This window comes from Nesoenas mayeri, assembly GCF_963082525.1.
Source record: "Nesoenas mayeri genome assembly, chromosome: 9".
NCBI lineage: Eukaryota > Metazoa > Chordata > Aves > Columbiformes > Columbidae > Nesoenas > Nesoenas mayeri.
The window spans coordinates 4,378,131-4,403,942 of NC_137557.1; the positions used below are offsets into that span (position 1 = coordinate 4,378,131).

Here is a 25,812-nt window from a genome sequence, read left to right on the forward strand (position 1 = left end):
GAATTTTTCCCTGCTTGTACCCAAAGCAGACAGCAGTTCTTTCTGTTAGAGGACTGAATTTACAGTTGTGGAATGGGCAGTAAGAGTAAAATGGGACAAAAAGCATGGGCATGAAAAAGAAACAAGGCAGGAAAAAGGGCAGGAGAGCCTAACAGTGGAAGATCCGTATGGGTACGGTGACATTCTGACCTGGTGGAGGGCTGTGAAATTAGTGCAGAGCATCACTGGGTAGTGCATATGCTGATAATAATAGTCATAAGACTCTATTGGGAAGCCAGTTGTTCTGATTTCATGGTAGAAGTGTGTGAATTTTTTTTTTCAATATGACTTTATATTGAAGAAGGAGGATACAGAGCTAAGTTTTATTGAATAACTGCTTATTTAATGAGTGCTGTCGCTCCTGAGACTGATTCAGGGGTTTTGTGGAAGGAATGACATACAATTGTATGTCTACAAGTTTATTATTGTGTAGTAGAACATAATTATGCATGTACTTACATGATGTCAACACAAATACATATATATGCAGACAGAGAAGTTAAATTAAGGCAATATAATTCCTAATTATTTTTTCTAACTCTGCATAGTATCTCCTTCAGCTCCCTGGAGTTGTACTGCTACACTTAATTTGACTTGGTTTTCTCTACTCAGTCTCTTTGCAGGTTTTCATTTCAGCACTGAATTGCAACACTATGTCTTGTGTTCACTGTTAAAAAATCTTCAGAAAAGTGTCAGGAGAGTAAATGAGAGCATGAGTTTTGCATTTCAAAAGATGGGGAGATCAGCAGGGATGGCCCCCTGGTCTTGCAGTATGTTGAATAATTTCTTCTTTCCTCTGTCCATTACAGAAGCACAAGTACTGGCATGTGTGAATCCATTTTCTCTCCTGTTTTATGGCTTTTTAATATATTCTCAGCTGTCTTTCGCTATGCAGAAATCCGTTGCTTGCATAAAATGGGTCATGGTGGGCTTTGCTGAGGTGCACAGAGCAGAAATGCTGAGGCTTAACCCTGGAAGCAACTTTGGCTCTAAAGCGTCATCACGGAGTGACAAGTGACAAAGCATCTGTGAAAAGATCAGCAGTGCCTTTTGGTTTTGGATCTACAAGCTGGAGTTTATTAAAAAAAAAAAAAAAAAAAACAACCAAAAAAACAAAACCAACAAAACAACACACAAAAAACCCACAACAGGAACTCTGCTAAAAATGTCTGTTTTCCATTTTCAGCTTGTCCAGATGGATTCTTTGGGCTCGACTGCCACCAGGTGTGCAACTGCAAGAACGCTGCTGGTTGCGACCATGTCGTGGGAACCTGCCGTTGCCTCCCAGGCTGGCAGGGACAGACCTGCGAGCAGTGTAGGTACCACCCGCGCTCAGCATCCCCCTGCGCTCAGCATCCCCCTGCGCTCAGAATCCCCCTGGGCTCAGAATCCCCCTATGCTCAGCATCACCCTGCGCTCAGCATCCCCCTGCTGTCCTGGCCCTGCAGTGCTCACACTGCTGGGAAAGAGGGATGACCTCCCCGGGTACAATTTTAGATTTAGGTCACATTCCTTTCCAAAGATGCCAAAAAAGGGAATGATTTTTGGTAGCTATGTAAATAATCAACTTCATTTTTTTTTTCTAACTGCTGTTGGCACTTGTCAAACGTTACAAGCATCAGTTTTTAAATAGCTGAGCTGTCTCCTGCCATATGACGCATCTCTGCTTTTTATTTTTGTGCAGCATTAAGAGATGAAATGTTATATGTCTGTTTCTGGTGTATCTCATCTAATCATCTATTATAAACTGACAGATTACAAATGTGCGAAGTGGAAAAATCAGAGCTGTGACTATTGTGTTATCTGAGCATGACAAAATAGTGTTTGAACTAATTCTTAGAAAAGGTGTGCGTTCTTCATTGTTTTAGGGGTTTTTGTGTTATGGTTTGTTTTCTTTAAGTCAACTTCCTAGGTTTTTCACAAATATGGTTTATCCTACAATCTTTAAGCCAATAAGGTTTTTTTTGTATATTCTTGCATATGCATATATAAAAAAAAAATCGTCTCTTCTGAGAAATTGTTTACCAGATTTCATGGGAAATTAAATTGTTTTCTTTAGCTACGTGGCATTACGTATGGAGATCACTGAGCCTATTTGCAAAATTTAGGAAATATGTTGGGGGTTTTTTTAAAGATTGTTCAGGTTTTAGCCTCTCAGCTTCTGAGTTTCACTTGAAGATGATGTCAGGGTCTGTACTTCCTTGTGAAAACATGACCGCCGGCTGCAGGGCTGGGCTGGAGAGCTGGGCACCAAAGCAGCTCTACAAGGAGCAAACTTTTGTTGTTAGTGAACACTTTCCTTAGAGTTCTAAAGACTTCTGCAATAGAAAATCAGTTGATTTTAGAAAACAGGAATAATTATACTTGGATTGAAACAATTCTATTCCCCAGCCATATACCATGTTATAACCAGCACTGTTTGAGGATTGTGTTTGCTCTTCATTTTTCCCTCATTTACTCCCACCACACAACACAGCCTGTCTTCTGAAAGGGCTTCTCCTGCAAAATCGCTTGCTTTTTTGATTTACAGGAGGGTCAATGCTGGTGAATCTTTCCACTGTTTAGACATTTCTGCAAACATCCCACTGTTGCAGCCCTTTTTGCCCCCTCATGGCCCTCTCCATAGGAACGCTTGGCTCTCTGTGTCCCACCACTTGAGGACAGTGATGTTAATGCTCCCCTGTGGTGGCTGGTTAATGAGCTGACTGTGAAATAAATGCAGAGCCAGAGTCACAGAAAAGCTGCTGCTGCTTAACAGGTACAGTATTTGCTTCTTGGTCACAGCCCATTTTTCCTGCCCATCTATGGCACTAGCACCGTGTCACCTTGGCCCTTCCCAGCTCTTTAGACTGCATTAGGGATGGGAAGCTTTGTTACATATTTCATTAAATTCAATTAAGAAATGCAGCTCTTTGTCAACAGCTGTCTGTGCCCCCTCTACTCATATAAGAAACTATTTATTCTCTTGCACTGCAACCATTAGAGCTTCATGGCAGGTTGATTTATTCCTTGTGATGGTGAAGAAGTCAAAGTCTCCAAGGTTTCCTTTGCCTGTACATAAAAGAGCAAGGTCAGTTAACAGTGCAAAGGGTAACCTGCTTTTCTCCTGGCTTAAACGATGAATCTCCATCTTGATTTTAAGACTGGACATGGGCCACACCGCTCCAAAGCTGCTCGGAGTGAGGCAACTGTAGGTCAGGGACACTAATTCAACACTCGCCATCCTTGGTGGGTGTTTAATATTCACATTGTTGGTTCCTGGGACTTGCCAGTTCCAGCAGCTGGATGGACAGCGCTCGTGTTCAAGTAATCAGATTGCAGGCAATGTGCTGGAGGATATTGAGGAATAATTTTGACATCATGGGATTTGAATTGATCTTCAGCTGGCCATGCAGTGTGTTTTATACGCTGCTATCTAATTATGGGTGATACGGACACCAATGCCTTTTGTCGAAGCTGCCAAACACTTTCCATTACAAGACTGTGGTTTTCAGTTGCTTATAAATGAATTGTTTTAATCTAGGTTGAAATCTGCCAAGCAAGACCTGCCTCAGCTTAAGGCTGTGTTTGGTGATGTTATTTTTATTTGGGGGTTTTGTTTTCTTTTGTTTTTTGAGTAACTGCCTAAGATATTGTAGGTTTCCAGAAGAGAGGTTTAGGAAAGGTGTATGGCTCATGTTAAAAAAATAAAGGTTTAATTTAACTGTTCTGTTGACTGTCATGATGACTTGGTGACATAGAAGTGAGGACTTGAGGTCTGGCATCTCTTTGTGCCAGAGACGTAACCTTCCTTTCTGTAAAAAATGCATCCAAATTTTGCGCTTTCCAAAAACAAACAAACCACTGAAAAAAAAAATCACATTGTGTGTGGGTTGTAGAAGCTGAATGCAATTTGGCATCTGCATTTTGCCCTGATTCTGTTAGTACTAAAAATGTCACTTTCTGGAGCTCTTGAGGCTCAGCAGGATCTTCACAGCAGCAGTTTCTTGTGGTAAAATAAGTCCACATTGGTTTGCAAAATAAACAAGTATGGAATCATCGGCTCTGCCAGAGTCTCTGCTTGGGGGCACTGATAACCAGGGGTTTGATATTTCATAGCACATGAGCTCTTGACTTTACAAATTCTCTGTTCTTTTAAAGCCAAAGATTCATTTTGGAGACAATAGTCCACAGGAGCTGCATGAAATCAGACTGTAAAGTCTCAGTGCCCATCATTTCCCTGTGTTCCCCAACACTTTTAGTAGCTGTTGACTTCCAGTCTGGAAGAAAATCTGTTTCATGTGTTCCTTACTCTGTGTGCAAAAAGGGATTTTAAAGACTGCAAATGAATAAATGCTTCTCTTACAAAAGAAAGTCAACAAGAGGACAAATTTGAAGCAAGAAAAAGTCTAATAATTTAAACTTTTCTATTCCTTCTTTACTTTGCAGTCATCATGAGGAAAGGAGAAAGGTCCCAGGAATATTTGTACATTCAGTTGAGGAACTTCATAAAATAGCTTCAATATATCACTTGTTATCTGACACTTCAGAAAAGTAGTTTGATAATCAGGATTATCCTACCAAGAAGCTAAAAAAAGTTTGTATACACCCAATAGAATAATTAAGATTTTGATCTCCAGAAATTTCTGCTTTCTTACCAGAATTTTCACTGGAAAACTCTTTTGTCTTCTTGGTAAGCATAACAAGGGATTTGCACGCATACTCCAAAAACCTCACACGAACCACTAGTAACCAGTCAGGGGACCTGGTTCTGAGCTGGTTTTTCCTTTGGCTTGGTTATGATATAGTTCTGGTCTGTATCGTGGAAATATTTAGTTCTGCTCCCAAAACAGAGCCAGAGGTCTGTAGGACGGGCTGAACCTTTAACTTGGCAACCAAGCCTCATTTGCAGAACAAACTTTTAACTGTGATGGGACTGAGCTCCTGCACTTTCTTGTGGTTTCAGTGGGGATGGAGTCCAAGCGATGACAAAAATGAACCCTGTTGAAAAGTCCTGGGAGAAATGGTGTCTGTGAGAACTGTCTCGGGCAGCTGGAAGATCTCATATGGGAAGAAAAGGGCTCAGAATGGGTCAGATACTGTCAGCCAAGTTCACCTAAGGTGGAGATGGTTTCAGTCCTTCTTTTGGTCCCTAGGGACATGTCCTCCCACACCACTGCATGTTGTTCTGCAAGCTGGCACCCTCAAAGGCATAGAGGTTTTGGTGAAAAGTCACCATTTGGGTCCGATCCTGGGAGATGTCACGTTCACTGGATGCAGAACACTCTCAGGATCAGAGATCAGAGCCTTTTTTGCCTCTCTGATGTGTGCCAGCAGTGCTGTGGGGATGAGAGGCTCCGACAGGTTCATGCAGGGGAAAGAGAGTCTTTGCCAGGCGACACAAAATCTGTGCAAGGAGGCTGTCCAACTTCTTCATTTAAAGCTATCCAAATCTCCAGTGCCATGGAGACTACAGGAATTTTATTGCTGCCATTTTTTGTGCTGAAAACAGAGCTGCGGCAAGTGTACATTTGCGAGATGGCCGCGTTAAGTTTTCACCTGGGAGGCAGCTGCTTAACTGAATGCATTGAAAATATCACCATTCTCTGACCAAAGATTGAGACTCTGGGTGAGCAGAGGCATCCAGCTGTGAAAAATGAACACTGCAAACAATGAAGTTGTCAGTTCTCTTACCAGGATGCAAATAAATACCCAGGCTGTCAAGCTGGCGGTTCTGCTGGACCATTAGTTTAGCACAAAGACATTCCACAGGGCAGGGGATGACAGCTGATCCATCACCCGAGCAATCCTGCCCTGCGATTAAAGCCTCTTCAGAACATGCTATGATACATATTTTTAAGCCACTTTATTTAGTGTCAGGCATGCTTAATATATGGACTTAGGCACCCCTATGTGAAAAGTGAGTTGTCAGAAGCCAGTTTCAAACTGATTTCTCCAGCGTCGGCTTGTGTCTCGGGTTTGGTCTGTGTAATGCCTCCTTTGATGATTCCTAATGGAGTTTTATGGACCTTCTCTCATTGCAGCCTGCCAGGGAGACAGCTATGGGCCAGGCTGCAGCCACACTTGTCGCTGTCACAACGGAGCGCTCTGTCATCATGTAACCGGGACGTGCCTTTGTAGCCCGGGGTGGAAAGGAGCCACCTGCCAAGAAGGTACAGTCAGAAATTCAACCCCGTGACAGAGGATTATAGGAGGGAAAAATAAAAGTCCTGCTCAGGGGGGGCTTTGTTGGTACTTTAATTACCAGCTCATTGCCCTGTGTTGTCACTGGTTTTGTATCTGCACAATAACATGGCTCAGTCCATTAAATAAATCTGTGGGGCCATGTTGCAGGGATTGAGTGTAGGAGATGGGTGTACTTGGGGCAGAGGGGGCTGAAACAGTCATAAACTGGAAAGAGAGCTGGGTTTGAAGGCTGATTAAGGGAGAAAAGGTCCATAAAACTCCCACTTACGACACTGAAACAAAACTTTTTTCTATGGCCTGCTTTAGTGTCCCATGCACCCGACCGATCCACGTCATTACCGCACGTTGTTCCAGACACAGGCTAAATCCAGAACATGCGAAAGGCATTGGGGCTTCCAGCCTTGGCAATTAGACCAATCTGTGTGATTCAAACACAAGCCAAGGAGTCTTAAAGGAAAGAGGCTGGCAAAGAAAAGCTGTGCTGAGGCTTGTGTTACACATCTTAATCTCCTGCATCCAAACCACTAGAAAAAGTCTGTCCATCCCTGTTGTGGCTCCTTTTTCTGTGCCTCCCCTGCGGGGTATCTGGTTCTGTAAGTGGCGCCACTGAGCTGGGGATGCTGCTATAGATGCTCCTGGGTGAGCTGGGGTTGGAGTCAGCACCTCCACACAAGCAGCAGCTGCCCTTTGTTGCACCAAGAGGATGGCGGGGGAAAGGAGATGAAAGCTGGCAGGCGTAGAGCAATATATAAATGAAGTGGGTGCCCCTTTAAAACCTAGTACGAAGAGCTCTTTCCATAAAGGAATAAAAAATTGGGAAGATACCAAATCCTTCCTGATGGCATGTATGACATGACCTAAAATTTTGTGTTTCACATGAAGGCCTCCAATACAAAAGCAAAGCAAACATTTAAAAAGCATGTATTATACCTGCCTTCTGTTTCAAAGCATAATTACAAAACCATAGCCCTGTTTTAAGTCAGGCAAAGCAAAAAGCATGTGCAATGATGGTGCTTATTAAACAGTTAGTAAGGGAAGTCTAAATTTTAAGAACAGTCAGAGTTTGAAATTAGTGTCCTGAAGCAGAGGTCAAGCGTTTCCAGCAGGGATGACATAGCGAGGGAATTCCTTCTTTCAGTTATTCTGTCTTGGAAATAAAACTTGAAGGTGAAGCCTCCCTGAATCTCACGTACATAAAACAACCTGAAGATGTTGTCAAACATACCGTTTTTCTTTAATGATACATCTGGGGAATTTTTCTCTTTGGACGTACAGAGGTAGAATAAGTGTGTGAGGCTGGATGAGCCATCAGCTGGTGGCTGCGCTTTTGCAGAACGTGCTCCTGTTAACATCTTTAAAAGGTGCCATTCTGACAGAAGTGTGCATTTTTTATGCTATAAAATGGGGTTCTATCCATAGGATCTGGTTGCAATGGGAACCAATAGACTTGCTTAATAAAAATTAGGTAAGCTATAAAATGTCATCAACCAGCTGTGGGTAACAAGGTCAATTAGAAAAGGAGTTGTGATTTTAAGAAGACTATACAAAGAAATGCTGAAAACAGGGAAATCAATAACTCCACTCCGTGTTGAGAAAGCTGGTAGGAACCAAGAGATGTTTTTTGTAGGTGTGAACAGAAAATGTCAAGGTCATTTGGTGGGTCATACCTAATTCACTTCATCACCTATTATGTTTCCAGACCAGTTTTTCACTGGTCTGTGTAATTCCTTATCAGTCATGGCCCCATTTTTACTCTGTTTTGCCTCCCACAGCATCTCCAGGATCACCAGGGTGAGAGGAGGGTGTAACCTGGAAAGCTTGTGTTTAACCTGTGTCATCCTCCTGTGCTTTTATCAGAAGGTTTTGTCCCACCTCCTCTTTGCAGCCTGTCCTCCTGGCTGGTTCGGTGCAAACTGTCTCCAGCGCTGTGTCTGCCATGGCCAGGCAACCTGTGACCGGGTGACGGGCGAGTGCCGGTGTCCCCAGGGTTGGACGGGGATAGCGTGTGAGCTTGGTGAGTGTCTTCACATCCTTCATCCCTCCAGCACCTCATTTCAGTCGCTCTGAAAGGAAATTCGGCTTTGGTTTGAGACAGCCTAGAAAAGACAGAATGAAGAGAGGCAGAGCGCTGGAGAGCACTAAGTGTGGAGATGTTGAAAAAATTGGGGTGGTTTAGTTGGAAATAATAAGTCTGACGAGAGCTGTGGTATTTGCACTTGAAGGTACCATGGTGCTAGGAACTTGTGGGACAAAGGAGAGGAATAAGCTGTTCTCTGTCCCATGGGGACAGGGAAGGTAGGTAGTGTACTCAATTTGAAGAGATAAAAAAAAGAATAAAATAAACCTTTCAAGAGGAAAATAGATAATTTTGCCATGGGACACTTTGAAATCTCACTCACTGAAGGTTTTTAGGACCAGCTTAGTTATCTCAACATGCTTCAGAGGCAAAAGTGTGGTCTCCCTGGAGCACCTCCAGCCAGGTCCCCGCTCAGTCTTCCCATCTCATTTCAGAGTGTAGGGACAGAGAGGGCTGCGAGCAGAACTGTAGCTGCCACCACGGAGTTTGTGACCAGGGCTTGGGGAAATGCATGTGCCACGCTGGCTGGACTGGGGACCGCTGTGATGCTGGTAAGGGCACTTCCTTCTGTGGATGATTTTGTTTTGGTTTGTTTTTTTAATCACTCTTTTCTGTAGTCAGCCATTTCTGCTTCCACAATATGAAGTCCATTTCTCTTTTGTATCTTAATTTTTCCAGTATTCTTTAACACAATAAGAAATAATGCCAGTGTGAGCGCTCACCATGTGTCTCAGGAGTCCTGCAGGCAGGTCTCTGCCCGACCACAAATACATGCTCTTATCCAAACCATTTTATCTCCTACTTTTATTCCCTGCCTGCTAGGAAAATAAAGGTACCTTATGGATACAAGAAAGAATGTATGAAAGGGAGTGGGTTGTGAGGAGAGTTTGCCAGATCAGCCACATGCTGCTGCTTCTCTCTAAGTCATCGAGGGGAGCTCAGCAAATTGGACTATAGTGGTTCAAATTGCCCCTTCCTTGCACATGATCCAGATTGCCCAGATTTTACATATCTGGTTAGATCCATGTAAATCCCTGAAACAGAATTCTTATAAGCTGTAGATATCAGACGACTTGAAATGTGCCTTCAGCTCAGCTGCTGAGGTGCTGTGACTTGCAAGCCACAAACCATGTTCTGATGTCTCCTGAGGGTCTGAGGACTCTCGAAGCCTCAGCCACCAGTGTGACCTGTAAAGCCCTCACAGTGCTCACCTTCCTCTTCTTCAGACCTGGCTTTCTCCTGATCGCTTTGCAGAGACCTGTGAGGTGGAAGGCAGCACATGGACACAGCGCGTTGTCACGGTTCAAACCACTGACCCATCATTGTGCATAAGTGGATGGCATTGCCAGCTCTGTAGCCACTATCTGGATTTGTACTCTAGGCTGTGACTGAGTCTTCACAAACTTTCATGTCCAGGCTCATTAATAGTCAATGTTAAGTGCTTTTAATATTTTTAATGTATTATCCTTCAATGATATTTTCTGGGCTTGCAGTCTTCTGAAAATACATCGCCACGTGCAAGAAGAATAATATTGGCTCTTTTGCCAACGACGGATGTTTTCCATGCATAGGGAAGAACTGTTGTTCTCTCTGCTTCTCCTCACAGTCTGTCCCCCTGGATTTTTTGGCAAACAGTGCGAGGAGCAATGTGACTGTGTACACGGCTTGTCCTGCCACCATCAGACTGGAGCGTGTCGCTGTGACAAGGGATGGCGAGGGAAGCACTGTGACAAACGTGAGTGTCTGCTCAGCGTTGAGGAGGAAAGTTCAGGTTGGTGTGTATGTTCCTCCTGGATCCAGAGCCAGTGATGGGATCCTTTCACTCTCCACGGGGTTGGTCTGGAGGTGCTCACAGATTTGGGTGCAGCACATCTGTTGGAGCGGGGTGGCTTTGCACCATCCTCCCCGGCTCCTGCCCCGTGTCCTAACAAGAATCACTTGCCTCATTGCAGCTTGCTTGCCTGGTCGCTACGGCACAGGCTGTGCCCGGCGGTGCCGGTGTCCCACAGGTACCCCCTGCCACCACCGGACAGGCGAGTGCGGCTGTCCTCCGGGATTCACCGGCTATGGCTGCGAGAAAAGTGAGTTTGTTATAAGAATGCAAAAATTTTCCTTGTAAATTAATTAAGAAAATAAATTATTGAATAAAAACCTGATTATATAATCAGTGCCTGGAGAGTCAGGAGACGACAGCCTCACAGTGAAGATGAACAAGGGCGGAGTGGTGCTCACCCAAATATTTTGGCGGGTTCTGGTGTCTGTTCAGTTTTACCTTCTCTAGGATCACAGCCAGGGACTGAACTGGATGAAAATAGAGTGAAGAGGTGCCAGGGGAGCCCGGCTCCTACCCGTGGCCATCGCTGTGCTGTGGGTAAAGCAGCAGCTCTGCTTTCTGCTGGTCTTGTCCCCATGAGAGAACATCTATTCCTGCTGTCAGAGCTCCTGGAAATGTCATTATGTCTTTTTTCTTCAATGTTGAATTTAACCGTCTGGAGTTGACTTTGAAAGCAGGCTCGTTCTGTGACCCCAGATGCATAGTTTTGTCTTTGTATTTTGTTACAACATTTTGCCTGAGCGTTGCTTTAGCAAAAAGAAAAACAACAACAAAAATAATTAAAAGAACTGACATTGGTGTCCCATAAAAGACTAAAAGACTCTAAATCCTGACCCACAGCCAGGGCAAATTAGTGGAAGCGAGATATAAGAATAAAGTATTTAAAGCCCAAAACCTGTCAGCAACGTGGCCATCAGCGGCCAAAATAAAACCTGTAAAGATGTTGGTGCTACAGCAGCTTCGCAAGTTTGAACTCCCTGCAAAAAGTAGAATGTCTTTATCCACCCGCCTGGTCCCTTGTGAATTATACTGTTATTTTAGTCAATTTTACCTGACATTTCCCTATGATTTTCTCTAGTGACAAGAAAATTGTATCTGGCCCTTGACAGTTGGGCACAAATTGACTGAACGAAACAAAATCAAGCAGTGAAGTAACCCCTAAGTAAATGTAATAAATCCAAAGTCCCGGAGGAGAGCGTCGTTCTGTAGGCAGGGATTTTATTTAATAAATTTCAGCTCTCTCTTTGTTTGAGTCCTGTATTTACCAAGACAAATTTAATTTTTACATTTCCTCTTCCCTAAGCTTGTCCACCGGGCACATATGGTAAGAACTGTAACCGAGTATGTCAGTGCTCTGCAGAGAATGAGGAATGTCACCCGGTGACTGGTGACTGTGCGTGCCGCCCGGGCCACCACGGGCCCCGCTGCAGCCTCCGTGAGTATCAGATTTTAAATGTATTTTAAATCTTTTTAATGTATTTTAAATATTTTAAAAATACTTTCTATTTTTAAATCAATTTTAAAACATTTTAAAAACCCACAACAGACTCATTTACTAGCTAAATCACTTCCAATTATGTGCCACGCTGAAGGATACCAAATTCATTCTCTGCATTTACACCTCCCATCTTCACTTACACCTGGATATTGTGTTGCCCATTTATTTCCAAATACCCAGGCCAAAATGCTTCCCGAAATCTCTGCGTGTTCAAGTAAGGACAAATGGTTATTAGAAAACAACAAGCTGCAATTGGCAATAAATCTGAGTGATTCATAAAGTCAGTTAAGTTGTAGGGCCTTCTGAGGAACAATCAAATTAAACAAATTGTTACTCTAGATTGAAAAATGGTGACTAGTGTAGAGGACAAAATGCCAATTGGCTGAATGTTCCACCATAAAAAATATTCCCAGATCCACATGCCTCATGCTGATATTTTAGGACATCTGTTTAGTTGCTCCTGGTGGAATGTGCCAGCTGATAAGAAACATATACCAAAGTATCCAAAAAAGGAGACACTTAATTACCTTTTTATTTACAACTTTAATTTTGTTTTTACTCCATGGCTTGTAATAGTCTTATTAAAAAAACATAAAACAAAAACTGCAAACTGGCAAACGTTATTTTTTGTTTCCTAGAGATCCAGCACGGCTCTGTTTGGCTTGCTTGCTTTTTTGGGTGACAATTTGGGTACAAAGACCTGCTGCAATATGTGCGGCTCTAGTAAGGGTTAAACTTGTGCTTTATTTCTTGAGTAGCAATAGGAAAGAGGCTCATTTCAGAGAGGAGCATTTGTGTTACCATCATGTTATCACAAGTTGTTCTGTAAAATATAAATGTAAATGTAAATTTAAGGATTGATTCTATCTTCCTTTGTACATCAGTTTTCACTGCGAGATTGAAATCCGGCCTTCAGAATCTAAACTAGAGCTGAGTTCATTATACATTCGATTATAATAAATATTATAGTAGGGCAGTAGTGGAGATCAAGTACTTAAGAGTATCATTTTAAAGGACTTAATCATGGTTAGCCTGTTACTTTTCTGTAGTAATCTTTCAGTAGTCATTACCTATGTGTGTAGTACTAAATCTCTGTACATTATAGTACGTGTTGTCGAGATTGCTTAGATCCTTAAGATTTTACTTCAGAATTTTACAATTTAAAACATTAATAATTACACAAAATTCTGATATAAAAGAAATTACTTACAAATTGAAATCTGTGTTTTGTTGCATTCAGAGGGGATTTTACCATGGACTCTTGTGTAGCTATGATCATTCATGGCATTGTGTTCTAGATCTCAAAAATACGCAGTACCTTGCACAGCAAATTCTCACTTAAGTAAATATAGTTTTGTTAGACATTTACTGGAGAGATAATGGTACAGTAGAGATTCCCAGAGAGAGAAAATTTGTCCTGCATCTATGCAGGGGTTTTTTTTCTATTATTTCCTATGCCACTGTGACCAGCACATAGGCAGACACAAAAATGGAAGGAAAACAGTTTAAGTGGGAGTTATTTTTAGGTTTGGGTCAGTGGAGTGAGAGATGGTGGACCTGATTCTGAAGGGAGTGTCTGATATCCAGGGATAACTAGCGTGACTTTGATGGGAATACTCCATGTTCCCACCATCCTCACTATAGAGAGAACTGGGGCTGCTCCAGGATGAAGAAGCTTTTGATATAATATTAAAACCAGCATAGGGAGCTGCTCCCAAAGATGTGAAATGGGCTTCAGTCCAGTCAACATGTGGTTGGATGCTGCTGGAAACCGTTTCTGGCAACTATTGCTGTATTTATAGTACTGTGAAAAAAGGTTCAAGAAAGTATCTATAAAAGGTGTAGTTGGCTGGGAAGTCAAATTTCCAGGAGCTAAGAGCAGTAAGGCTTTCATGTTCTCAAATTTTGGAGTGAAGAGCTGAAACAGTCTCTTGGCAGGATCCAGAGGAAGCAGACAAATGAGCAATAAGGTTCCCATCAGTTGTCCATAACTTGGTGGATGGGCAGATCTGCTTGGGTGAAGTTATGAAGAAAAAGCAGTAAGAGGTGAGGTAATGGATAAAAAACCCTGTCCTGTGTCTCTGTGACATTTACCGGGCTGGGTGAACCCTGAGCCAGAAAGGCCTCACCAGCTTCACCTTCAAACTGGAGGTAACGGGATGCTTCAGAAGTGATTTTTTTGACAATGCAATTAATAACATTGGTAAGAAAAGTCCTGGTGTATGCAGCTGGTATGAAAAGATTTAGGAGTTCTTGCTCATGGCAAACCCATACAAACCAGGAGGAAAAAAATCAGGAAATGAATTAGAAATCTGGCTGCTGCTCCTGCTGTTCTCAGAAAAACACGAGTCAGATGCAAAGGAAACTGTTAAATTAGAAAATGTCTTTATGAGATAACTGGTGGTTAGAGGCTAACCCTCGTTATAAAGGCAGAGCCTACTCAAATGGCAGGACACTGTGTAAATTGCCCTGGCTATCTGTGCAGAAGTTCCCCTGCAAAGCTGTAGCAGCTGGAATGGCCTCGTTAATAATCATGTGAACATCACAGCTCATGTGTTTGCTCTGCTTGTGCTTCTCCCTGTTGAACTGAAATAAATACAAAATGCTGCAAGGGTAAATAAAGTGGTAAAGGGGGAATTGCTGCATCCCTTCCAGTAATGGAACAGTTCTTTCTAGTCTTGAGCTGAGGAACAACTCCAAAAGCTTTGCCAGGGGGAAGCAGCATGTTTGGGAGTGTGGGAAACAGAATTAAAAAAGAGAAAAGCCAAAGGATGACTGAAAGGAAGGGAGGAGGAAAAGAAACTCACTTAAAATCCCAGTAAATCATTGACTCTGGGTGTGTCCTTAATTTCACGTCTTGGTGGAAATGAAATAGGTGTTGCAGGGCTCACTCCTCAATGCCAGGGTTTGCACATGAAACAGATTTTCTGTGCTGACAGATGGAAGCACTGATGACGAAGATCTCATTGAGAAGAAGCCATGGTTGAGAAGGGCTGGGGAGAGTATCTGCACATTATAAAAGTGTGTATCTGTTTAGTGCTGATGATCTGCTATCCTGATTTGAGCAGAAGCCAGTTTTCAGTTTTATTTTAAAAGGCATCCCTTTAAAGCTTTACCATAAGCACTCTCTGTTGAATAGTTCGAGAAATCCAGAGATCTCTCCAGCCGCTCAGACCATGCCTTCATGCCTTCAGAAAAGAGAGAAAAAATATAAAGCTATTTATGCACAGATTGCAAGAGATGTGTTGCTTGGAGACACGTGCAAATATATATCCAACCAGATTTCCAAAGTAGCCGTACACTTTCCTTCTGCCAGGGGAAGAGAAGGAAAGAAGGAGCAAAGAAATCACATGTAGAGGTAGTAGCACTAGTGTAACCATTCCATGATTATTACATTGCTCTAAAAGACTGAGGCATGTGCCTCGCAGCTCTGCCCGACCCTTCTCCTCAGTTCCAACCTCCATCACTCTAAAGATTGTCTTGAAGACACGAGCCTAAACCTGGCAGATGCATTCACGTCTTCCTGATCTAGTGTTCAGTGCTCCTTGAACATTAGCTGTCCAAAAATAAATCAGAAGTACTCGCTACCGCCTGGAAAACCTCTTCATGGACAGCTTGTTGCCATGTTAATACTGGCTGAGCAATCCATCCAAGCCTGATGTTTCTTCTGGTTATGAAAAAATACAGCTGTTTTATTTTGGTTTTTTTTCCTCAGAGAATTTTCTGGCCTTACATTTAAATCGTCTCTCTCCTGTACCTATCTTCTGAGAAGCTGTCTCCTGAAATTTTGTGTTATTGTTGTGTCTTCCATCCACAGCCCACTAGCTGTGCCCGAGCAACGCCAACTCTGGTTTGGAATGAAAGAGTAGATTATAGACAAAACCAACTTTCTCCAGCTGAAATATTTTTTAAGGATGAGACTCACTATCTGTAACTTGTGAGCTAGAACAGCCACTAAAGGAGGCAGAGGTGGCTCACGGCTTCTCAACATCCCAGGGCCTCTTCATCTCTGCCATGGGAGGGAAATGGGAAACAGGCTGATTTGGAATAGGAATCTAGGAGGAAAACCTCTGAAGAGCTGAGCTTGGTTTTCTTGCTACCTACTGTCACATATGAGTAATGGAGGAGCGGACAGAGCCAGGAACAGTGGGACCAGGCTCAGCAGCAGTTGGTCCGGCTGTCCAGGGGTTTGACACTGCAAGTCAGTGTTGCCTTTGCTGCTCGAGGCAACCGTCTGCTTGTCAGTGCCCACTCCTGGCCCTCCAGAAGTGAATAGGGGTAGAAAACGAGCATCTAATTTTGGTTGAAAGAACCAAAGTGCTTATGACAAGAGATGGAATGGCCCCAGTAGCAACATAGCCTAATTGCTGTTTTGTTCTTTTAAAACAGGGTGTCCAAAAGGTACTTATGGTTCAAACTGCCAAAAGCCCTGTAAATGCATGAATGGAGGCCACTGCGACCCCGTGTCAGGAACTTGTGATTGCGCGCCTGGTTTCATTGGAGCCGACTGCAGTAAAAGTAAGCCAGCATTCACGTTCTGCTGCTTTCAAAAAACAGCAGAGAGAATAATCTACATAAGAGCCTGTCAGCAGAAAAACAGACAGATCCCAGCTACCTCCTCCTTGAATTGTAAATCAGGATTCCAGCTTTGTAAAAAATCTCTTGCAAAATATTTTTCCTCTCTTCTGCGTGCGTAGAAGCAAGGACACTCATCCCAGGATTACAACCTGCTTGCCCAAATTTATTTCTAGAGCCAGCTCAGCAGGAATTGCCCAAGTTCCTTCTTCCTGTCCAAAATTTCTAGGTTGAGAAATTATCTCAATATTTTGCTTCACACTACGCTGCCATTAGTTTCAATAAATGGGAAAAAGATCAAGTTTTGTCATGGCAAAACTGGTAAAGACTCCATGGCAACCCTACTTTTACTTCTCTATTTCAGAGCTAAAGTGTGGGGCTCAATTTCTGTGCTATTTCCAAAGCTATGATCTCTATGAAGTTCTCCTCAGCTTTTTCACAGCAATACTTTAATGTTTAGTAGCCTGTAGCTTTGCTTTTCAGAATAAGACAGCATCAATATTAAGGAAGGAAAGATGTCTGTAGCTGATATTTCAGTTGTACACTCACTTTTTTGCTAGGAAACCTATTAAATGTTCCATGTGACACTGTGGATCATATTTATAACTTCAAGTAAAATTTAAGAGGAAGAAGCAATCTTGTCTTTGGATGAGTTTTGCTCTCATAGTTGTTGCTTTGAAGCACATTAGCTGAAATAAAAATGAAACCAACTCTACCTGAATGATCCTATGTTAAAAATACGAACTGGCATTGGATATCCCAGGTGTTTAACAAAAAGCTGTGTTTTCTTCAGCTTGCCCTGAAAACCGATATGGGAAGGACTGCATCCTGTTCTGTGCATGCGGTAAAGGTCAGTGTGACCCACGGACTGGCAAGTGTACGTGTCCTCCCGGCCAAATGGGACCCAGCTGTCAGCAAGGTAACAAAGCAGGACCCGAGGTCATCTCGTCAGTCGGGACTTATAACAACCAGCAGATAAAACTCAGCGCCAAACATTGTTTATAGCTGTGTTTCCCAACACCTTTGCTTGATAACGTTGCAGTTTGCTGTGTTCAGCCCCTGTCCCTCTCTGCTCCATCACCCTGCCTTTGTCCTACCCCCATGTCCTGCCCACATCTCAGGGCTTTGCTCCACCACGCTCGGTGCTGGTGCATGGGTTTCTCCACAAAGCTGCTCTGAGGGGCTGCAGTCCAAACAGAATGTAAAGATGGGGCAAAAAGGTAGTTTGTAGCACACAACACGAGTGGCGTGAGGGCGCTGTGGTTGGGTGGGGCTACATTTAGAAGCAAATTACTTGAACTGAGAAACTGAAGGCAGAGGATTTGCTGAAGAGGAGGAGTTGAAAGATGGTACTAAAGGAGGAGAACAAGAGGAAGAAATGTGGAGTGAAGCCAAGTGAGGAGATATGGTGAGACAGAGAGTGTTTGACTGAAATTGCTAATAAGAATCACAGAATGGTTTGGGTTGTAAGGGACCTTCAAAGCTCATCCAGCCCAACCCCTGCCATGAGCAGGGACATCTTCACTAGCTCAGGTTGCTCAGAGCCACGTCCAGCCTGGCCTGGGATGTCTCCAGGGATGGGGCATCCATCACTTCTCTGGGCAACCTGTTTTGATGTTTCATAAGTGTGGAATAGGGTCTCCTACAGCCCTTGCGAGACATCAGACACATGGAATACTCCACAGGGAGCATGTGTTTTGTACTTATTCCCTGTCACCTTCATCCTTTTTTGCGATGCTAATTCTTTTTTCCAAACTTTGTTAATTCTCTGTAGTGTGTCCCCAGGGACAATATGGCCCCAACTGCCACCTGACGTGTACCTGTCAGAACGGTGGTATTTGTGACCATGTGGATGGCAACTGCACTTGCGGGCTCGGCTGGACAGGAAGATCGTGCGAGAAAGGTAATTTTCTGCTTTGATGACAGTGAACATGTACAGTCAGTCAGGGTTTTACAGTGTCTACAGACCCACAAAAGGGGACAGTTTTTCTTGAAGTAGACTCTCTCCCAGCTGCATTCACCTCTCCATCTTCTCTCACACAGAGCTGCCTCTAGTTAGAGCTTTAGGTCTTTTTTCGGACAGTTTGCTCGTGAGTCTTGCTCTCTAACTCTCACAAATTCCTTTTGCACTGACTCTTATTTCTTCTCCTGTCCAATTTTTGTGGTTCATGGGAGGATTATTTGGTATCTTCTTTCATGTCCTCCTCTGAAGTCAGCAGAATCCAGCATTTCCCTCCTGTCTTGTTATTCCCTTTGCTTTGATATTAGACTGCAGTTGGACTTCCCGTGTATTGACTTCCTTGTTAGTACAGTTCTGACAACATCTGTCCAAAGCAATTGAGATTGTCTTGCTATCTCTCCCTTACTTCTCCATGACAGCTCTCCCGTACACAAGACAAAGCACACTTGAACAGAATAAGCTCAGATTTCACTCCAAAAACCTTCCTGCCAGTGCAGAGTAGTTTTTCCACATCTTTTTGTCCATTTCTCAAAAATCACTTGTTATTTCTGTGTTCCCACTTCTCTCTCCAGATAAAGGATAGTTGTATAGTTATGAACATAAGTGTTCAGGAAACCATGAGTTTACTGATATGATGTCAAATAAGTAGTTAGTTCTGGGTTCACATTCAAGACAATGTCATTGTTACATCATAACTGCCATAGTGCAATCTCCCCAACACACTCTCAGGCTTTCATTTACAGCCTTTCTGTCCCTAACATCTGTAGAGTATCCACCTCAAACTCCATGTGTATCTTTACCAAGAACTGGTCTTTAAGAGGTGAATGTCCCTATATAAAAATGTCATATAAAAGTAATACTTTTTAGCAGAATTCTGTGCAATTATTTCACTTTGCACCTGACTCAGAGACCTGCTTCATATATATACATGTGCAGAGAAGGAACAGGGAGAAAAGGAAAGATGCTGACTACATAGAGCCACTCACGACAGGAACATCACTGTGGGCACTAAAATACCCCCACTAAAAAAAGTACAGTTTACCAATAACTGGCTACCTTCATGTTGCATATGCCACCTGTATTCATCTCTATTTGTCTGTTCCTTGAAGTCTTTATGACCATCCATAGGGTGCATTTAGACTGCAAAGTCCCAGTAGGGTCATGGAGGTGTCACCACGTGGAGTGAATATAGTGGGTGTATCTTGCAGACATGCTTAGATAAAACATCTCTGGTGTCAAGCATGTGGGCAGACACAGACACACATTGCATAAAGGACTGTGTGTTATATCACTAGAAAGAGTTTCACTGTTTATCTTCCAACAGAGATAGCCAAGTTATTGGAAATTGAAGCCTTGATTTCCTCAGCAAGTGTGGCTTTGAGTGTGTTTTGACTAGAAATCAAAGGCAGCTAATCAGGCACCCTTTGTCTAGTGATTAGATATGATGTTCTTGAAAGGTCTTGTCTGACATTTGCAGAGTTATGAATTTGATTATTTGGACAGCCATGAGCATTTGAGTTGGTCTGCCCAGATTCAAATTATCACAGCAGTGGGAAGTTAACTTATGCAGAAATGGTGTCCAGGTTAATTATACTGGCACCGTCACTTTTGCATGACTTGACTTTCAGTAATTTGAGATGTGTTTAGTTCTGTAAAAGCAGATATCTCATTATACATGGAAAGTCTGTTGCTATGTGTGAAAGAGATCCTCCTGGTTTTATTAGGAATTGGAATAGTGTGAACTCCAATGATAACACAGAGTAGGAAAAGCTTTGTGTTTTCTTTCACACTTTCTAAGTGACTAAAAGAAAATATTTCTGTAGATATAGGAAAAAAATTATGCTATGGACTATGTGGCTTTGCAACACATGGTACGAGTTCAACATTGACTATACGTCGAGACAAATTTTAAAAGGTAGACTATAAAAAGTACAAGGAAATTTCTGTTTGAACTTCTATGTAATACAAAAGATTTCTCATTGAAGTATGTAAGTACATCATAGTCGTGCAGAAATGCTGTGTCTTCATAACAAACGCTCTCAAGCTATGGTACGGGCATCACATCTCAGCTGTACAAGCTATCACACAAGAGCTTTTCTAGGTGAAGACAGTGGTGATTTTTTTACCTGTTTATGTGTTTTTCTGCCCGTGTCGTGCCAGCAGAATGTCTCCCGGGGAAGTACGGCTCCGGCTGCGCCTTGGACTGCTCGTGCCAGCACAACGGCACCTGCGACCGGTTCACGGGCTGCTGCCGCTGCCCCGAGGGCTTCTACGGCCACTCCTGCCAGCACCGTGAGTGGAGACACCCTGGGTGCGGGTTTTCTGACACCAAGGGGATGTGGGGCTTCAGAGCATCATGTAAACACCTCACCAGAGCAGTTAAAATGTTCAGGGTGTTGCAGGTCACCCAGCTGCTTCCAGATCTAACTCCCTACCTCTAATGTTAATACAAGTTTAAAAATGTGTGGCACTAGAGTTAGCGGTAAATATGCTTTTATTGACTCCCAGGGAACGTAGCTGAGAATACAGAGGATCTTAAAGAGGTGCATGGTTTTTTTTTTCATAAACATTCCTCATTTTATACTTGCATTTTTCAGGGTGTCCCCTTGGATTCTATGGGCTAAACTGTCTTCATGCCTGTACCTGTAAAAATGGAGCGAGCTGTGATGCAGTGACAGGGCAGTGCATTTGTCCTTTGGGTTACCAAGGTGTCTACTGTGAGAAAGGTACTAGTACCCCTCTAATGTAAAAGAGAAAAACAAACAAAACCAAAATAGAGCTCAAAAAACCCCATGTCATTAGTCAAATCTTTGTTGAGATCCACTTCTTCCATATTTTGAGCTTTACGAATATCCTGAAACACTGGATTTGGGATTTGTTTACCTTTTATATAGCTGGGTGTTCTCATTTCCTTAAAAATTAAATAATCTGGTTCCGATTAATACATTGAAAGTCCTGGTTTCTGTGATGTCTTGCAGCAATGAGTTCCACATGTTGTTTATTAAAAATAAGTTCTTTTTACTGATTTTTAAATTTGCTTCTAAAACTCCAAATAAGATTATTAAATAGGTGCACGTCAAACCTGTCGAGTGTTACGGAATGGCCTTCTAGAGAGTTCCTAATTAAAAATGAAAATAAGTGCCAGTTATATTTCTGGGACAGATTTACAGATACCTTTGATAGGTTAGATTAGACAAACCCAACACAAGGAGAGTTTGTATAAATATTATGCCTACTCCACTAAGTTCGATTCTTCATTAAACTTGGCATTTACATTAGCTTCAGTGGAGAGTTTATGAGCTTTCCTCTGAGGCATCCTGGAAAAATCTGGCGATTCAAACATGCATCTAAAAGAGCGTTCTTGCTGTCAGGCTGCGATGGGGGCTGGTTTGGAGAGAGGTGCCAACATCGATGTGACTGCGGAGGAGCTCCTTGTGATCCAGAGACTGGGAAGTGCCTGTGTCCACCTGGGAAGACTGGAGACAAATGTGACATTGGTAAGGATAATCGTTTCTAAGGTCTGGACTGTATATAGTTAAGCCAATACGGCCTGTTGGTCTAAGCGTAACTGTGAAAGGATGTTTGCTAGTATTCAAGAACACACTGTTTGTAGCAAATTACTCTTAGGGGTCATCAACAGCTCCATCATCAGGCTGTACCACTTGATTTAATCAATATTTACATTGATACACTGATAGGAAAACTAGTTATGGGTCAGCTGGAAAATGTCATTTGCCTTGAGTTTTGGAGAACACACGCAGGGAAGAATTTACCACGAAGCCCACAGCTTTGCAGTTGGAGTGGGGAAGACTCCCGAGAGTACAAATGGGCCTGAATGGATCCGATTGCCATGTATTTTGTCACACAGACATTTGTGACCCTTTTCAGACCAATGAAAAAGTGTGTCCAGTTCCATGTTTATTTCCCTGGCAGGATCCTTGGAGATTAGGATCGCCGAGCTGCGGCGGCTCTGCCTGTTTCTGGAATTCAGCAGTAGTTCAGAAACATTTAAGCCAAATAAAATCCCTCATTTGCAGCACGGGCACTTGAGCTGTGCGGCTGTGAAATGGTTGGCCCACAAGAGCAGAATTATTTTGTAACAAGGGTATAAAAATAGGTGAGAAAATTCTCCTGTAGGGTAATTTAATCCCACCGCTGTGCCCTGATGAGATGGCTGCAAGTTTGAGAGGCAGCAATGGCAGACCAGATTCTTGAATCGGACTCTGATCACAGTTATGATGGAGTAAATTTAGGGTAATCACTGGAGTAAAGGGAATTGCAGTGGTTTAAACAAGTGGAAGAAGAGATTTGTGATCCTAATGCTATGGCAAACGAGATAAAAGGTGTGAACATCCATGTGCTGCTATTGGAGGTTCACACCAGGAACCATAATCCTCCTGAGCCCCTGAATCACAGTGGGGGAATATTATTTCTCCTTTTGTTCTAGGATAGGGCAGGAAACGGCTTTAAACAGCCTTTTATTAATGCAAAGTAATTGCTGGGAGCTTAAGTGTTAGTGCGACCTGCAAAACTAAAATGGAAAATGATTTGCTTCCCTGTCCGTGTTGTCCTGTGGCCAGAAACCGAAGCCACCCAGCCTGCAGGGCTGGTCCCATGTGGCCATCGGCCACCCCCACGCGCCGCTGGCAGCCAGGGGCCTTTCCAAGGAAATTTTAGGCAGAAGTGGAACGCAAGGGGGAAGCTCAGCACCAAAAATGTGAACCGAGGTTTCGCTTCTTGCAAAACTCTAGGAGTCATTTTTGTTTTTCTTAAATCAGCTCGGGTAGCCCCCGTCCGTGAAAAGCTGTTATGGGCTAGGTTTTATTTGCATTTTTATTTTCAATTAGGCTCAGTTCATCTGTGATATAACTGTGAGCAGCTGCGACTGTGCAGCAGCCATAAAGATAAAAGGCCTGATTTTAATTTGAACTCTGGTAAAGCACCCATTAAACAGGCAAAATGTTAATTAAAAAAAAAAAAAAAAAAAAAGAGAGTGAATATAACAGATTTTATGGGCGCTCTTTTTCTGTAGTAAATTAACATTGCAGACCTTCAAACAGATGTCTTAAATACACATTGTTATTAACATGAAAATGTGGTATTACATAAATTAAAATCAGGTCCAGAGGTGTTTGAGGAGACCTTTTCTCATAACATTTCCTAATTGAAAAGGCCAAGCTCTGAGTGCACGGGGAGGGTTCTCCCACGTGTTGGGGCCGCAGCTGATGTTGGGTTCAGCAGCTCTTTTATTTACCTAATGGTGCTCGTGTGAGAAAGCAAGCGCCTCGATTATTTACAGTGTTTTCTAGCAAGGTGACGGAGAGAGGGCTATTGTTTACTGTGCATTTAGCACCCTGCCTTGAGACCTGCTGCTAACTCTTCCTTCATGCCTTTACTCTGACTGCATGAAAAAAAATTGCAATAAGGATTTATCAGCCTAGGTACGAAATGTAGTTGTATTTGGAAGTGAGACATTCTGTGAGTTTAATTTGCCAGGATTGTGCAATTGGAGTAAGACATAAGAGTGTATATAAAATGGATTAATTTTCAGTTAAGGTGAAGGCTCTTTGGCGCACAGAGCAGTGCAGTGGAAAGCTGCCGGAGATAGTGTGGATCCAGGATGCTGACAGGAACTTTCCTGACCAAATCCCAAAATCTTCTCTTTTGGGCTTTCAACCCCTGATATTACACCAGACATGATTTCCATTCTGGGAACTCCTTTAGGACAGCTGGGCTACAGTTTGGCCAGACCGTGCGGTAGATGGAACTTCAAGATTGCAAGGGATTCCAAAATGTCATGTTTTAATGTGAACAGATGTAGGTGTCGAAGCAGCTTCCTGATGCCAGAGAACAGGGAGACTGTGAGGGAGCGTTCACCTTCATCTAAATGCTTCTGTCCTTCCAGAATGCAGGTCGGACCGGTACGGCCCTGACTGCTCCCTGCAATGCCAGTGTGCCAGCAAATCCCAGTGCAATCCCTACAACGGGAACTGCGTCTGTCCAGCCACGTGGATGGGGCCAACCTGCAGAGAAGGTAACGCCAGCTGGAGATGCGCAGGTTTTCTTAGTAGAAGGAATCATGCATGGAACCGAGGTGCCATCTAAACACGAGGAAAAACTTCTTTACTTGGAGGGTGACAGCACTGGAACAGGCTGCTCAGAGAGGTTGTGGAGTCTCCTTCTCTGGAGACATTCCAGACTTGCTGGACACATTCTTGTGCAATCTGTACCAGGTGTACCTGCTTTAGCAGGTGGGTTGGACTAGATGATCTCCAGAGGCCCCTTCCAACCTCAACCATTCTGTGATTCTGTGAAGTTCTTCTGCACGTCCATCTGGTGAAAATCTCAGAGCCTGTGATAGCAACAGCTTTGCTTGAAATGGTTGTGTTGGTGTGTGCTGACCTCCCAAGGGTCCAGGTGCCTCATGGTGCAAATGTCAGGGGACACTGCAAAGGCCAGGAGTCTTTCCATATGGCTGGGAGGTCTTGGCCAAGATGAACGGACTCAGTGCAGTGATTTCCTTCAGAGCAGGCTGTGGAGATCTCACACAGCTCAAGGATTCCCATGGCTTTCTCCAGCACAGCTGTGCTGGAGGGCTGTGTGCTCTTCTAAGCCTGCCACTGTGAAATCTTGCCCTGAAAGAGTTGATATGCACAGCCTCTGTTAGACAAATAAAGAGGTTTACTTGCTGTGCATGTGATCACATTGGCTTACCTTTTGTAGAAGTGTCAGGTTTTGAAGAGCATGGTGACATGCAAGAAGCCAGATAAGTAGATAAAATATTGGAAAATACATTTGGATTGATCTGTGAGGGTACTAAAGAGCTCGTTGTACTATCACAAAAGGGGCTTGGATTTGTTGCTTTTTTTTTTAGTTTAGACAATTTCTTAATGAGATGTAGTAACGAGTGACAGTTTCATCCCACTTGAAGTCTAATCACAACTGGCTTGATGGTCAGACCATACAATTCTGCATTCAGTTTAGGAAATGCCTTCCATTTGAGAGATGTTTTATTGTTCTGCCTGCTCTCTGCCTCTGTGAGGAAGCCAGTGCAACTCAGTCCTCTACCTTAATTATTTAAGTGTAAATTGTATGATCTATATAATATTTCAGTATTATGCTATATAGACCTGAAACTGTGTTTCTACTTAATTCTCTAGGTGGCCCTCCAAAGCTTCCTTTTTATGAAGAACAAACCAAAGAACGAGAGAATATTTTTCCAAGAGCTCTACAACAGTAACATTTGGACTAATAAATGAACTGTTTTATATGCACAGACGGTATTTGAATTTGGATATGAAAACAGTTATTCAATTCAGCTTGAATTGTACTGAAGTATTCACACTTCTTATGGAAGACTACAGAGGCCATTTAGTAGCTGGATCCTTTTAAAAAGTTGAATCTGTTTCATGTATTTATTCCTAACCTCTTACCCCTCCAGTAATCTGCTTGGGACATTCTTTCTGATATATAATATTATTAATTGTTTGAAAGCTTGGACATGTATTTAGCAAAACCAGCTCCAAAGAGCAGCAGGATAAGAAGTAAGTAACATATCAACTTGCTCTGAGCCACACCACTTATAAGTGACTTTTGAAACCCGCTCGACAACCAGCATGAAGTTTAATGAGAGTTTCAAGGAT

At 42.9% G+C, this 25,812-nt stretch overlaps 1 protein-coding gene across 1 annotated transcript in view; it reads left to right on the forward strand.

Moving 5' to 3' along the window:
• The window catches only part of LOC308043529 (uncharacterized protein), a gene marked incomplete at both ends in the record, with an annotated part of 193,895 nt that extends 168,486 nt beyond the window's left edge, over positions 1–25,409 (forward strand). Inside the window, 15 exons of the mRNA XM_080349686.1 lie at positions 1,226–1,354; positions 6,063–6,191; positions 8,111–8,239; positions 8,737–8,853; positions 9,909–10,037; positions 10,255–10,383; positions 11,440–11,571; positions 16,024–16,152; positions 17,003–17,128; positions 17,984–18,112; positions 20,333–20,461; positions 20,767–20,895; positions 21,541–21,666; positions 24,075–24,203; positions 25,330–25,409. Of these exons, the coding sequence (XP_080205812.1) occupies positions 1,226–1,354; positions 6,063–6,191; positions 8,111–8,239; positions 8,737–8,853; positions 9,909–10,037; positions 10,255–10,383; positions 11,440–11,571; positions 16,024–16,152; positions 17,003–17,128; positions 17,984–18,112; positions 20,333–20,461; positions 20,767–20,895; positions 21,541–21,666; positions 24,075–24,203; positions 25,330–25,409 (1,871 nt within the window). The remainder of the gene's footprint in view (positions 1–1,225; positions 1,355–6,062; positions 6,192–8,110; positions 8,240–8,736; positions 8,854–9,908; positions 10,038–10,254; positions 10,384–11,439; positions 11,572–16,023; positions 16,153–17,002; positions 17,129–17,983; positions 18,113–20,332; positions 20,462–20,766; positions 20,896–21,540; positions 21,667–24,074; positions 24,204–25,329) is intronic.
• Positions 25,410–25,812: the final 403 nt, after the last annotated feature.